The sequence below is a fragment of the Vitis riparia genome, chromosome 1, assembly GCF_004353265.1.
Source record: "Vitis riparia cultivar Riparia Gloire de Montpellier isolate 1030 chromosome 1, EGFV_Vit.rip_1.0, whole genome shotgun sequence".
Classification (NCBI taxonomy): domain Eukaryota; kingdom Viridiplantae; phylum Streptophyta; class Magnoliopsida; order Vitales; family Vitaceae; genus Vitis; species Vitis riparia.
The window spans coordinates 17,190,117-17,205,020 of NC_048431.1; the positions used below are offsets into that span (position 1 = coordinate 17,190,117).

The following is a 14,904-nucleotide window of genomic DNA, read 5'->3' on the forward strand; positions in this document are numbered from 1 at the left end:
TCTATTTTTTTTTCTAGAAAATAGAAAACTGTTCTCAAAAATAAAAAATTATTCTAAAAAACAATCATGAAACAAAACTTATGGGTATGTTTGGTTGCTGTTTTTGAAAACTGTTCTAAAAAACAGTTTTTTAGAATAATTTTTAAGAACGGTTTTTTGTGTTTTAAGAAAAAAAAAAATTGTATTTGGAAATTGAATTCTGGAAAACAGTTTTTATTCTCAAAAACAAAACAAAAACATGTTTGGTTGAGTTAATAAAAATGTTTTTCAAAATAAATAAAACAAAAAACATATTTGAAAGTTATTTTTTTTAATTAATAAAGTGTTTTCTTACGTTAACTTGATATTATAAATATATAAATAATTTTCATATGCACAATTCATTTAAATTAAAAAAAAATTATTCCATTTTGAAATTTTTACACCGGTTATAATTTTTTTATACAAATGATGACTTTGTTATCACCATGTGTAAGTATATTAATTTCAATAATTTAAGGAAGAAGAAAGGATTTGCGGGTGGGAGTGCGGTGGTTGGGTGGAGCTCACCTTTGTAGAAACACAAAAAACAGTTAAGAAAACACAAAAAGAAAAATGAGAAAATACGAAAAACATTCTATTCTTTGAACAGTAAAAAAACAATTAAAACATCTTTTTATTGTTCTCAAAAAATGTGGTTTTTTATAATATAGAAAACACAAAAAACAAAAATACACTCCTTTTCCCGAACAAGTTTTTTGTGTTTTTTGTTTTCAAGAATAAAAAAACAATTTTTGAAAACAGGAATCAAACAAAGTTACTTTTTAGAATAAATATTAGTGTTTTCAATTGTTTTATGTTAAAGTGTTTTATGGAAAATGGTTAGAAAACTTTGTATATGGTGTCTTGATCGAGAATAAGTTGAAAAACTTTTTCTTTTCTTTTCTTTTTTCATATTTGAGTTTCAAAACAAAATTTTGTTGGTGAAAACGAATTAGAGCCATTTCTAGGAACTATTCTTAAAATTCGTTCTCAAATGTTTTTTAAGAATTGTTTTAAAAAATGTACACTCCTTTTAATTATTTTCTGGAATCAGATTGCGAAATAAAAACTACCACCTACATCTAGAACAAAAGAAATCATGTTTTAAATTATCTGACTCCTACTTTTGATTTTTACATTAGAATGGATTAGGAGCAAAAATGTAAATATGGATAAATTTCATGAATATATTGAAAATATGAGTAAAATATTGGTGGATATTTTGATAAAAATATTGATGAGATAAAAATTATTTAAAATTTATGAAAAAACTCCAAAAAATAATAAAATAAAAAAGAAGACGGCAACCCTTCTGAATATTTCAAACACTGGTCACGACATGCTATGCAACACCCTTCTGAATCTTCCAAGTGGAATTCACAGTTAACAGCCAACCCTTGTGGATTTCTATACATAAGAAGACGGCAACCAAGGCATCATCTAGTACAAGCTTACTTATTGTTTCGCTTTCTTGGCGATGTATACAACCATCCATGGCAACTTGTCCATTCAAATTCTAGGTTTCTTGTAGCAAAAGGCGGCAATGGGAACACAAATATCACCCACAGTGATGTCTCACATAATCAAATTGTCTTATTCCTGCAATTAATCTTTTAATAAACTTCAAAGCCACCATCCTTTCATTTTATAATCCATATTTTAGTCCTCTGTTGCAGTAGTTGCTATATCAAAATCAGTTTCCTTTCAATCTTTGTTGGCATCTTATTCTTTATCCAGCAATTGTTTCTAGTGGTTGAATATTAGCCTCTTGTCTCTCCGTGATCCGGATTACTGGATAATTTATTCAGCTGAGGCCATCAGAGGAAGAAACGTTCTCTTTAAGCAGCCTGAGAATCAGATAAGGTTGTGTTTGGGCATTCAGTAGAAATTGAAAATTTCCTAATCTGTTCTCCCTACTACTTTCCTATGCTAGATACAAAAATAATGTAATGATTTATGGGACCCCCGAAAGGTTTCTAAAACTAAGTAATAATATACTGCTGAGAAACTAGAATTTGTCAATATTTGAACTGTTCTTAATAATCAACTGAGGATTAGAAAAAAACACAAGTTTTTGGTTGGATTTTTCTCTAGCCGAATGGACTTGATTATTGTGACATAAACAAAATAAAAATAAAAAGCCAAAGAGTAACATTATTGACATTGTCAAATTTATGAGTTCTATTTTTCTAGCATTGGTATTTTTTAATGCATTCGGAGTTTTCTTGTACAATACCCTTTTTTCAGCCTAAAGCTACCAAGGCTGCTTTTGTTGCCTCAGACTCACATCAACAAGGGTTCATTCATTTGGTTCTAAGCTAGGGAAGAGGATGGCTTCCTTTTCAATGGAGGATTTCATCGGAAATGGAGCACTGAAGGGACTGCTCCCAAAGCTGGTAGAAGAAGGTTGGGATGATGTACCAACCTTGAAGGTCATGAATTCTGAGGATATGGATGCCATAAACATGACTCAACAACAGAAGGTTTGTTCACAATCTGACTCAGGTTCTCAACAGTTTTCACCAGAACAGTTTCTCCAACATAGATTTTCAGATTCTTTAGATAGAGTTTTTCCATTGCTTGATTTTTAAGATCCCCACTCTTGATTAAACTATTTTCATAAATAATTTGTTACAAGAAAGTTCCAAGACCAGTCGATTATATTCAAGTTTTGGATCACTGGGTTTCTTGTCAATGACAACACAGTCTGCTAGATTATTTATGGTTGAGTCCTACTTTCTAATTCCCCCCAACTTTTGGTGTTAAAAGAACTACTAACTGTTGAAAGTTGGTGTTTCCTGGTAATCGATTCTGTTCTACTTCTCAAAAGTATCAATCATTATATCAAACCATGGCCTCTAAATCTTTGTTTTACCATAGGCTGCACTGGAACTCAGATCATACCTGCACGACCGTGCTCTGATGCAATATGGAGATAAGCTAGAGTCCTCTGGAAAATTTCTACCTGAGCTTCTCAACTTGAGCATTACCGATCTTTCTTCCCAGTTTGGTATGAAGAGAGGCCACATTGCCCGTTTCACAGACAGAAACAGTGCATGTGCAGATCCTTTGCCTGCAGGCTATACTCTCCGTACAAAGAGAATGATGACCACACCTTCTAGAAACAATAGCATTTTGAAGAGTGAGCTTTCATCCGTCAACTCCAGGAAGATTCTAAGTATATCAAGAGCCCCTACAAGAGCCAATTCAATTTATGATAGATCACTTGAGCAAGCACTGTCTGAACTTAAGATAAAAGACGGACATGTTATTAAGGGGATTGTTGCTGCAGAGCCTGCCGAACCCAGAGCATGTGGTTGTGTACAGCCTCCCCCTATTGTTGAGGATGTTTGTCCTTACTCTGCTATTGACAACATATCAGTTCAGAAATTAGCTCCAGAATATAAGATTGGGATGGAGCGTTTAGTGAAAACAACTCCTCCAATGAAAGCTTCTGAATTGTGGAGAGATAAACCAGCAGTTCTCCTCTGTCTCCGCCGCCCTGGGTGCAAAATTTGCATCTTGGCATATCATTCTCTACTAAATAATATTACTTTCAGGGTTTCAGTCTTTGAAATCTGTTTTTAGGGGCCATTTTCCTAGCAGAAAAATGTTCACGCTTTAGTTGATTGCACAATAAAAGATCTGCTATTGAATCTAATAACAGTCGATAACATTTCTCCAAGAAATTTCAGGAAAATTGATTTTCCCTTTAGCACAGTATATATCATATTCTATCTCACAATATAGGTAAATAACCGTGCATTCTTATTATGTAATGAATGGGAAAACAGGTGCATAATGTGCAGAGCTGAAGCTCACAAACTATATGCAAAGAAGCCCATATTCGATGCACTGGGGATTCAACTATTTGCAATTCTTCATGAACACATAGAGTCAGAGGTAATTAGAAACCTTTCTTCAACTTCTTGCCATCCAATCATTTCTCTTTGTTGAAATTGTTACGGTCCCAGGTAAGAGATTTCTGGCCTCGATATTGGGGTGGTGTTGTGATCTTTGATCGGACCATGGGATTTTTCAAAGCTCTTGGAGGAGGAAAGTTGCTCAAGGACAGGTTCATAACAGGATTTATCTTCAATCCTCGAGCCATTGCAAATTACAAACGAGCAAAAGCTACGGGAATTGAGCAAAACTTCAAAGGAGAGGGTGAAATTAAGGGTGGGCTCTTTTTAGTTGGCAGTGGAAGGAGTGGCATTGCCTATCAGTTTATCGAAAGGAATTTTGGTGATTGGGCACCTCTTCCTGAAGTAATTGAGATCTGCACTCAGCTGCAGGTAACTTTTGTAGACTGCTAATCCTCCATACTCCTCTCACCTGAATAAGTTTTTAATTATTTGGCTTTCGTGTGATCTTATGCAGAATCCACAAGAAGCTCAAGGGGAATCAATGAGCACAGTAATATGAAACAAATGTGTGTACCATCTTATCACAAGGATGTATTCCTTGTAATTCTAGATTATTGAGAGTACCATCTTTATAGTTCCTTTTTGTGGATGTAATTTGGATGTTCCTTTATCACTTTTATTCACAAGGATGTTTTTTTCCACTTTTTTAGAGCATTTTAAATATCTATCTCTTTTAAAATGTGTGTACCATTTTTCTAATCAAGCAGACAACATACCCTACTTTAATATATGGCAGACAAAGCATCAAAATTATCATTTTTGTTTCTCATTTGATCAATAAACAAAAGAAGTTGTACATCAACTTAAGTTACAAGATGAGGAAACCTCTCTAATAAAGTAATATGATTCTGTACCCTATCGTTCTCTATATCCTCATGACCACTTCCCTATATTCTATAGTCAATCTTTCAATCTTTTTGAGACCTCCAGATGATATCTTAGAGTTCTGATCAATAAATGTCACCTGTTTGCTGTAGTTTACATCATACAACAATGTTTAAAATCCAACCCCAAGAGCAATGTTGAAAATATTTCAGAGCTGAAGGATAAGATAAGAGCTCTTACCTCATCATGCAGTAGTCCACCAAACACTGAAGTTCTCTCACCAGATGAAGTACTGCCATACTTTGCTAAAATTTGCATTAGTCTGCTCTCAAATTCTCTGTTTTACCATGCTGCTCTTTCTTAGGATGTATCTAACAAGATAATTGGCAGATTTCCTGGAGAAAAAAACCCGGATTGGTTTTCATCTCATAAAAATGTTTATCTAGAACCATTGTGAATGAATTTATCCCTGCCTTCATGGAAGATTAACAGGTTGCTTTAATGAAGAGACCTATTCAGTTTCTGATGCTCTGCCCTGTGTTTCAGTAACTCACCTGAAAATTTTGAAGGTTTTAATATTCTACGCAAATGCTAGGAGAACCCTATCACCAAAAATCCCCACATGAACATGTCCCATCTTTAAACAAATGGAAACGAACTGCATCCCTTACAAGTATCTCTCTCTGTGTTATCTTGGAAATGAATTTAGTTGCATTGTGGCAATCACCACAGACTCTCAGGTTCTTAATTACCCGTATGGGCAGGCCAGGAGGAACAAAAATCAACCCAAAAGCAATAGCAAGTTTTTCGCTATGGTGGTTAAGCATTTTTATCTTCTCAGATTCCTCAACATCATGAAGAATAGAACTCATATCAGGAACATATCCCTCTTCTATCATTTTATAATTCAGTTTTTCCAACTCAGCATATATCTGACCTAAAAACGGACTTGACTGGTCATCAGCTGAGAAAACATGCACTTTGCCTTTATATTTAATCCAACTATATCCCGGTTCCTTTCTTACTCGCTTATCTCTCATTCCTCTTCTTAACTGAGCCACTTTGTCCCACTTCCCTTTGGAAGCATAGAGACTTGAAAGCAAGACATAGCTTGCAGGGTTCTGAGGCTCTAATGCAATTAGAGAATCAGCTGCCCATTTCCCAATTTCCATGTCACCATGAACTCTACATGAGCTCAGCAAGGTAGCCCAAACAACCACATCAGGATGGCAAGGCATATTATTTATAAAATTTCTTGCTTCTTCCAACCTTCCAGCTCGGCCAAGCAGATCAATGATGCAAGTGTAGTGATCAGCAATTGGCATAATACCATGTTCTTTTATCATTGATTCAAAATACTGAAGTCCTTTCTCCACTAGTCCTGCCCTACTGCAAGCTGAAAGGACCCCAATAAATGTTACTCCATCTGGTTTCAAGCCATGGGCCAACATTCTTTCAAACAAACCAATCGTCTCATTGGCTTTCCCAAACTGGGCATACCCTGCAAGCAATGCAGTCCAAGAAACTTCATCTCTGATGTTCATTTCAGTAAACAACCGATGGGAATTTTCTGTGCTTCCACATTTACCATACAAGGTAATAAGCGCATTAGATACGGTAATAAAAGAAATCAAGCCAGAAACCAAGGCTCGACAATGAAATTGGGCACCCTCTTCTAAGCTTGCCAGATTAGCACATGAGCTAATAACACTTCCTAGAGTAAAATCATCTGGCTCAACCCCATTTCTCTGCATCTCAAAGAAAATTTTAACAGCTTCTTCACTGAAACCATTCTGGCCATAACCCACCAGCATCGCAGTCCATGAAATGACATTCTTTTGGGGCATTCTCTTGAATACTGTTTCTGCAGATTTTATGCTTCTACACTTGGAATACATGTCAACAAGAGCACTTCCCACAAACACATTATCCTTATGGTCAGTCCTTATTACATAAGCATGAATCTGTTTCCCTTCTCCTAAGGCCAAAAGACTCCCACAAGCAGTCAAGATGCTTCCAAATGTAAACTGATCCATTGCAAACCCTGCCAATCGCATCTCTCTGAACATATCAACTGCTTCTCTCTCCAACCCATTCTGCATTAGCCCTGTAATCATGATCGTCCAAGAAATCGAATCTCTCTCTTTTAGGCCACAAAACAAACGCTGAGACTCTTCAATCATCCCACACCGCATAAGCCCAGTGATCATTGTATTACACATAACTACATTCCTCTCCGGCATTTCATCAAAGTACCTCTTTGCATCATAGATCAACCCCAATTTCGTATACATGTCCACCAAAGGACTACCCACAAATACATCAGACCCAAAACCAAATTTCAGTATTTGCCCATTAATTTGCCTACCCAAATCTACACACCGAAATTTTGAACACAATATAAGCATTGTTGAAAATGTAATCCGATTCAAATTTATGGCTGCATCCTTCAACATCAACTTATAAACTCTAACCGCATCACTACAAGAGCCATAATTAGCATAACCCGAAATAGCCAAATTCCAAGAGACACCGTCTCGAAATGGCATTAGATTAAAGATTTGTTGCATCTGAGAAAGACGGCCTAGTTTTGAATAAACGGAGAGGATTGTGTTCCATGAGAAGAGATTTGGTTGAGGAATATGATCGAACACGTGGTGGGCATATGCTGAATTGCCTAGTTTATAGTAGGTAGTGATGAGATTGTTTGATAAAAAGGTTTCAGGTTGTTTAATGGTTTTGAGTATGAGGCAATGGAGCTTCTTGGCTTGGGTTTGGTTCTGGGATTCACAGCAGAGTTTGAGTAAAGAAGCGTAGTAGTTGGAGGATGATGACATTTGTGTTAATAGGTTCTAGGCGGGAATGCGCCAGGGAGTTTTTCCAGGGTATTTCTGGAAAGTGCTCTTTATTTTGTTACAAAATAGTCCCCTAAAACCTCAAAAACATTATTTATTACGGTTTTTTTTCCATTAAGTTGTATCTAAATCATGAAATATTTGAGGAGGGCAAAAAGAAAGGAAAAAACACGTGTAAAAACCATAGAAAATATATAAAAAAAAATGATTAAATTTAATAATTTATTTCATTTAGAAGTATAAGTTAATCAGGTTGATAACTAATCCGAATTCAATTCAACTCAAATTCTAACCAAATGAACTTCACCCAAGTCCAAACTCAACCTCATTTTTTTTTAAGTTCGGGTTGAGTTTGGATTCTTCAAGTTAGACTTGAGTTGATCAGGTAAAATTTAAGTTGATGGAAATACATAATTCAAAATTTATTTGTAATATTTTTCGAAAAAAACCTTTTTTAAATAGTAAATAGGATAAAATTTCAAGATTATAATAAAAGAATAAATATAAATTTATATATTTTAAAAATAAAAATAAAAATATATGATATAATATAATTTGATATTTTTTTCTTAAAAAAATGAATATTATTATATAGCATAATATGCATTATAAATATTAAAAAAAACATTAAATGGGTTTGAGTTAGATTAGGTTGTTTGAATCTTAGCTTGACATCAATCTAATTGAGTTCGGATTAAAAAAATCTAACCCAAACCCAAGTCGAAAATGATTGTCCAAACTTGCTCAAACGTCATATTAGGTTAGGTCAATCCATACAAGTTGCACCCCTAATTCCATTAAAAACTCAACCCAAACTTAAATTAAATTTGGCTCATACCAAAACCAACCGAGTCAATATATATATACTTTTTTAATTATTTTAAAGAAAATATGTTTAATTATATCATACAAGATGTCATTTTTCTAAAGGAATAAGATGGATTTTTTTATTTTTCAACCCAACAGAAAATGCATCTTAGGACACAACATCCAACCCCACTGGCCTCACTGAAGAGGCATCTTGTATAAAAATTTATCAACTTTCAGTTACGTGGAATTGAAGTTATAATGATTGATAAATCTTGAATTCAAGATTTTCCACTCCACAATAATTGGAGAATCTATTCATGATTAATTATCTTGAAAAATGATGGGTCCATATCCATACAATACAACTCCCTGATATTCCTTGGGGGAGATCATAATCTACTAGGAGACAATGGGAATTTCATTATGATTTTTAGTGAAGAACAAAGAGCAATGGGGCACACACACCCTTTCTTCTCCTCCAAGGAGATTTCCGATTTCTTCAGACCCCTAGTGGATATCAACTGGACCTACATGAGACAAAATCATATTTACTCATACCCTGTAATTAGTGCATAAGGACTTGGATGCTTCTCTCTCACTCTCTCTCTCTCTCTCTCTCCCTCCCTCCCTCCCTCCCTCCTCATACCCCATAGGACTTGGATGCTCCTCTCTCTCTCTCTCTCTCTCTCTCTCTCTCTCTCCTCATACCCTGTAATTAGTGCATTAAGGAGTTGGATGCTCCTCTCTCTTATCTCCACATACAGATACATAAAACCGAAGAGATAATAATGGTGATGTTTGGCTCAACTTGCTGCAAATATCACTAGGAAACCAATATGCGTTGGCCCCACTGCTCATCAATGAAGAGCATTTAAATTGCAGTGACTTTTGAATAAAGCATGCAATCAAAACAACTGATGACCAGAAGACGATCCACTAAACAATTCATGCAATAATGAAATGATCCACACAGGAAAATCCACTATTGCAAATCAACAGACCAGACATGCTAAATCAGGTTTTATTCTACAGTCTCAACAGGCAGGGTCAGCAAAAATTAATTTCCAATGGCAAAAAAAAGGAGTAACATTTCATTTTGAAAATATCTGATTGACACATACAGCTTCCCACTTTCCTCCAAATACTGGATTTGAACACAGGCACCACTATGGCTTCGACTGCAACAAGAAGCTGAGGCACTCTTAACAACCACCCCACTTGAGCTTTTTCACTCAAATGTAAAACATCTGCCCCGGGATCTTTACAGCTTGGTTTATGCCTTCTATGATCCTACATCCTTTTGCTCAAGGAAAACAGCCTCTCTTGTGAACATTGGATTTTCACTTTTCTGGGTGTATGCTGATAGATTCTTGAATGAATAAACACTGGAGGTCACTGCTGCATCTTTCATCTGAAAATGCCATAGCTAGGGTGATTCTTGCTTTCTCTACACAACAACTGACCCTCTTAAAGCCTTGATATCAGGCTAGTTGTATATCAATTTACAGACAACTTGAAGTAGGAAGATAGTATACTTCATTGGGCCTCATAATTGGGACAAGGAAAAATATGGGCTCTGGTACCCCCCTGGAGATAGTAATGCAAGCATCTAGGATATGCCATAATGGGGCCCGCCCTGTGGCACAAAATAAAAAAACTGAAGCCAATGATTAAAGTTCAGCTTTCATATGGCCAGGTGGTAGAGACCCTGCAAATGCATAACAAATTCATTGTTAGCTCAAGCGAACATGGAATTTTTCATAGCAGTTGTTTACACGTGAAAACCAACGAGTTATACCATTTAAATCTTGGCTGTTGAGGGGAGCACCAGTACTAAAGCCCATTTGAACAACATTGTGGAGTTCATCCTCCCATACATTAGGTAGCTGTGGACAAATATGTCAAAGTGAAAGGTAAATTGTAACATGCAAACAGACTCTTAAAGGCTGAGTTGAAAGCATGGTTTTTGTGGGAGAGAGAGGATGGGATGGGTCAGCTGGGGGCTTCATAATGGGAGGGGAAAGAAAGCAGAAGCTTTCATCTAATGATGTTCTTCCTTTACAGGAATTTCTCAATATCATTGATGGAAGTCAATGCTCTGGCTAGTTGAATCTTGCTCCTCAAAGATACAACAGAAGGGAAAATTCCTTACTTTTTGATGTCAGGGATCCATCCTTCACCCTTGTGTTATACTAAAAAGAAGACTGCTTTAACTCTTGTTAATAGTCAGCCGGAAGTTATTCACAGCAAACCCAACTGACCCACTCCAACCAAAATAACATAAAATAAAGCATATGAGCCAGGTTGCCATAAATAAATGTTGAGCAAGGGAAGTTTCAGAATGGAAAAAAAAAAAAAATCAAAGTACTAAGAGGAGAGGAAAAGGATACCTGGGGTGCTGACTCCTTGTACCCTCCACTCATGGCCGCCAATTGGGAATTAATAGTTCTCCTAATTGCATCAGAAGAGTTCCCCAAGCCAGGAAGACCTACTTGAATCAATCCTGGTTGAGATGGATGTAGCTGTGGATAAGGCATAGTTGTTTCTGGCGAAAAACCCATTGTAGATGAAGGACCTACTCTTGATTGAAGGATCTGTAGCAAAGAAGTAGAATCCATTTTAATGGATGAGAAGGGACAAATGAAAAAAAAGGCATGATTTTGCTTTATGTTATGCAATCTCACTCACATCTTTTCCAAGCATGCCTTCAATATTAAAATCCAGCCGCGGATTAACCGTAGCAAGTTTCATTGACAAAAACTGGAAAATGAGAATAAATGTTAATATTTATCATGATCAAACGCAAACAAAGTGTAGAAATTATATGAAAGGAGAGGTGATCAAACACAAGAACTATGCCCTGTTAGCAAAAATAATGAAAGAGAGTTCACAAAAAGCATCAGAGGGTTAATTTCCTAAGAAGCTTATATCAAAAGACAGCCTTTCTGAAAGAGGAAAACTGAAATGCTAATGTTTCGGAGACATTTAAGATGCAGGATAGAACAAATAAACCAGATCAATTGAGAACCAATAGGGAGGAAAAAGAGAACATAGATCCTTAATACCATACCTCAACCTGCCGTTGAAGTGATTGCACATAGTTAATGATTTCATCTAGCATGACCGCCTTGCCAGTGACCTACAAAAATCAAGCAATTCCCATGGAATGAGCCACAGAAGCAACATTGAATTCCATAGATAATTCAATCTAATTATGGTCCCCAAGTTATTAATTCCAACAAACCCACCTTGCTGCAACCAGGTACCAGGTCTTGAAGAAACTTCATCCTTTCACTGATCTTTTCCCTTCTTACCTGTCATCAAGGTCCACCAGCTTTAACTCCAAGACTAGGACAATAGAATTGCTTCTATCAAAACTAAAACTATCCATGAAAAATCTTACTCTTTCTGCAAGACTATGGCTGTTTGTTGCCTGACCTCTCCGTGCTCTGACATGAATATATTCTTCCTTTGGTGGATCTGAAGCTTGTGCCCCCTGCTTACTGTGTTTTCCAGTGTTCTTACTGGGAACTGAACTTAGGTTTTGGTCTCCCTTATGTTGAATTTCAGGGTTATCCTTTGAAGCTTCTCCGGGTTGCTGTGGGCTTCCCTTGACTTGATCAATCTCTGGGTCCTAACACAAAAAATCAGCAAATCATGAGTAAGAAAGCAACACATCACTCATCCAAAATTAAAGAAACAATTGGTAAACATGATATTTAGCATTTACCTGACCACTTCTTTTCCTTTTCTTCGAGCCAAGGCCCTTGCCAGAAGAAGGTTCACCACCTGTGCCCTCCAATATGGATGGCTCCTCTTGACCACCACCACCGCCTCCACTGAACTCGGCTTCATCAGATTCATTACCAGACAACCCAATTCCTTGTTTTGCTTCTTCAAGAGATTTCACTAAGCTCTCACTTTTTCTCTCATTCTTGAGTGGACTCCCTTCCATAGCCCCACGCACAGCCGAAGAAACATCTTTTGAAATTTCAGCCATGCTTGGCTCATCCTTTTGAGATTGCCCTCCAGGTACTGATTTCAACCCATTGCTTGCAAAAACATCTTGTTGCAGCATTCCCCCACCTCTAGAATAAGGATTCAAAGATTCAGGAATGCTAAAAGGGTTCATCATATCGCTAAAATTACCTCCATTGAAGCATGAGAACCTCGCTGCTCGCTCAATGAAACCAGAATCAGCGGGAAACTGTGACAAGCCCTGAGGGAGCATTCCAGGGGCATTCGGTAAGAAGATACCCCCTTTCAGCATCGAACTGGGTGGATTCCAACCAATGTCAAGTGTTTTATCAATATCCATTCTCAAAGAACCTGGACCCCCTTTTCTAATTCCTAGTGTGCTTGATGTGCTTGCATTGTTCTGGACATTCATGTCACAAAAGCCTAAGGTTTGTGAATTGGCAGGATGGTCCCAGAGGTTTGGGCCAAATGAGTCTACCATGGAAGCCGAGGAACATGAAGAAGAGCCAACTAGATCCCCTTTGCAGACTGCCATCGGATTACCGCCCTGAACCGTACTCATAGACGTATTTGTGAGATGGCCACCACCGCCACCGAAACGCCAGTCCGATGACATACTAGCTGAATGGTAGTTCAAAGAATCACCACTCCTCTTTTCTAGCTCAAATTTATCCTTGTCACTCATATCCATCTCTCCCTGATAAGAAAACCAGAAGCAGCCAGAAACAGATGCCTTCCTCTTGCGCTCCAATTGTTTTTTGAACCCCAAACAGACTTGAGACAATCTATATAGGAATTCCCCCAACAAAACCCTAATTGCTCAACAACGGCAATCAAAGATCAAATACCCAAAAATCACCAGACAAATACACCAGCTCCACACTTATGTTGAATCAATAAACTGCAAAATTGAAGACCCACAACATAAGACACTTCAATGGTCACAGAAATATTCATTCAAAGCTCAATCCACCCATGTGAAGCTAGCTACAGGCTACAGGTACAAGGAGAACGGCTGAGAACAAGTAAAAGGAAGAATGACCCACTTCAATTAATGAACTGAAAACCCAAAGACATTAAAACAAAAACCCACGTACCAAAATATGTACCCAAGATCAAACAAGTGTTAACTTCCCCTATTTCCAAAGACAGCACTGAGAAGTCGCAGAACCAAAACTACTCAAAGGGAAGCCCTCCCAAGACAAAATAAAACACAAAACTCAGTTCAAAGAAGGCCTCAAAAGGAGACCCTCTAGAAGCAGCTGTCAATTAAGCCCAACCCAAAAAAAAAATTTGAATTTTTTTCTCCTCTCTCTCTCTACTATCTTTTTTTTTTTTTTTTTTCAGCACAATAAATACCACATTGAAAACCCTAGTCAGAGCAGCAGACCCTCAGCTCTGAAACAGAGAGAGGCCCAACTAAAACTGAGAAGAGAAAGATACCCATTTCAGATTCTGCACTACTTTTGGTACTGACCTCCATTGAAGCTTTTCACTCAAACTTTATTGAATTTGGGTTCTGTTGAAACGCCTCCTGTTTTTCCCTGCCATACATGTAGAGTGAGAGAGAAATATAGAGATCTCCAAAAGAGTGAGTGTATAGAAAGAAAAACAGTGAAATGGGTATTTCAAGCAAGTGAAAGAGATGAGTAATTGCAAAGGCCCTGCATTTATACCCACGCCTGCATTAAAAACTGAGCTCTTTGATGAATGATGATTAACCACCGTCACTGCTACTGTAAAGTATATTAAAATCCATCAACAAAATCAATTACTTTTCTTTTTCTTCCTTAACTTTAATTTTTATTTCTTTAATCTGCATTTTTCCAATAATTATACCAGCTTGAGCTAGCAACTGACAGTGCCAACCACCATTAGCCCTTTCTTTAGTACTTTTTTTTGCATTGTCCTTCATTACACCTTGGAAGAAGAGCTCACAAATTTTTATTAGGATTTGTTTGGTCAAGAACCCAACTTCATTTTAAAAAAAAAAATGAAAACTCATAAGGCTCACAGACTGCATCTCTATTTTTCTGATAGCTTCATTGTCTTATCCATCATTTTTCCTCCACACTCTTTTTCAATTTGTTTTACAATGTTCTTAGAGTTGTTACATAAATTATTATAATTGGTATTTTTCAATGAAAAAAAAAAAAGATTTCTTTTTTTAGGTTTGTATTTCAGTCTAGTCATATCCTCAGCTGTTGTCCTTTTCTTTGTCATTCATCTTCCCTTCAAAATATTTCTTGGCCAATTATATTATTATAAGAATTGAAAATTGAATCCTATAATCATCAATATTTGAATGTCATGTTATTTAATATATAGAAAATTTTAATGGAAGAATTTTATTTTTTATTTATGATTTTTAATAAATAATTTAAAAATCTTTTAGGGCATTTAAGTGAAAAGAAAGGAAGATATGACCCATCCTTTGTTTTCAATTATTAATATCCATCCCTCCTTGGAGATGTTGTTTAAGAAATTTA

General features: G+C 36.5%; 3 protein-coding genes across 7 annotated transcripts; 1 reads left to right on the plus strand and 2 right to left on the minus strand.

Moving 5' to 3' along the window:
• Nucleotides 1-2,232: 2,232 nt before the first annotated feature.
• Nucleotides 2,233-4,588, plus strand: LOC117927609. Its single transcript, XM_034847256.1, has 5 exons — nt 2,233-2,504; nt 2,902-3,527; nt 3,816-3,924; nt 3,996-4,316; nt 4,402-4,588. Exons 1-5 carry the CDS (start codon nt 2,352-2,354, stop codon nt 4,444-4,446), a joined length of 1,254 nt encoding a protein of 417 aa, XP_034703147.1. The 5' UTR covers nt 2,233-2,351; the 3' UTR covers nt 4,447-4,588.
• A 101-nt stretch (nt 4,589-4,689) lies between these two features.
• Nucleotides 4,690-7,665, minus strand: LOC117927549 (putative pentatricopeptide repeat-containing protein At1g68930). Its single transcript, XM_034847140.1, has 2 exons — nt 5,013-7,665; nt 4,690-4,918 (listed from the first exon to the last, which is right to left on the minus strand). Exon 1 carries the CDS (start codon nt 7,607-7,609, stop codon nt 5,378-5,380), a length of 2,232 nt encoding a protein of 743 aa, XP_034703031.1. The 5' UTR covers nt 7,610-7,665; the 3' UTR covers nt 4,690-4,918; nt 5,013-5,377.
• Nucleotides 7,666-9,381: 1,716 nt separating this feature from the next.
• Nucleotides 9,382-14,178, minus strand: LOC117919905 (transcription factor bHLH49). Of its 5 annotated transcripts, none has more exons than XM_034837209.1 (9): nt 13,893-14,178; nt 12,168-13,316; nt 11,841-12,071; nt 11,686-11,751; nt 11,508-11,576; nt 11,126-11,197; nt 10,828-11,031; nt 10,236-10,323; nt 9,382-10,145 (listed from the first exon to the last, which is right to left on the minus strand). In XM_034837209.1, exons 2-9 carry the CDS (start codon nt 13,104-13,106, stop codon nt 10,108-10,110), a joined length of 1,707 nt encoding a protein of 568 aa, XP_034693100.1. In that variant the 5' UTR covers nt 13,107-13,316; nt 13,893-14,178; the 3' UTR covers nt 9,382-10,107. The 5 variants fall into 5 exon arrangements, with proteins under 5 accessions (XP_034693100.1, XP_034693091.1, XP_034693114.1 ...); XM_034837200.1 differs by having other exon boundaries at nt 12,168-13,430; XM_034837223.1 differs by lacking the exon at nt 13,893-14,178 and adding an exon at nt 13,513-13,886.
• Nucleotides 14,179-14,904: the final 726 nt, after the last annotated feature.

What these genes read in the sequence shown, in the direction of transcription:
- LOC117927609 (XM_034847256.1), top strand. Translation starts at nt 2,352, where the DNA reads ATGGCTTCCTTTTCAATGGAGGATTTCATCGGAAATGGAGCACTGAAG. An exon ending in ACATGACTCAACAACAGAAG is followed by an intron (nt 2,505 to 2,901) that starts GTTTGTTCACAA and finishes GTTTTACCATAG; the next exon opens with GCTGCACTGGAACTCAGATC. An exon ending in AGATCTGCACTCAGCTGCAG is followed by an intron (nt 4,317 to 4,401) that starts GTAACTTTTGTA and finishes GATCTTATGCAG; the next exon opens with AATCCACAAGAAGCTCAAGG.
- LOC117927549 (XM_034847140.1), bottom strand. Translation starts at nt 7,609, where the DNA reads ATGTCATCATCCTCCAACTACTACGCTTCTTTACTCAAACTCTGCTGT.
- LOC117919905 (XM_034837209.1), bottom strand. Translation starts at nt 13,106, where the DNA reads ATGGATATGAGTGACAAGGATAAATTTGAGCTAGAAAAGAGGAGTGGT. An exon ending in AAAGGAAAAGAAGTGGTCAG is followed by an intron (nt 12,072 to 12,167) that starts GTAAATGCTAAA and finishes TTTTTGTGTTAG; the next exon opens with GACCCAGAGATTGATCAAGT. An exon ending in GCCATAGTCTTGCAGAAAGA is followed by an intron (nt 11,752 to 11,840) that starts GTAAGATTTTTC and finishes CCTTGATGACAG; the next exon opens with GTAAGAAGGGAAAAGATCAG.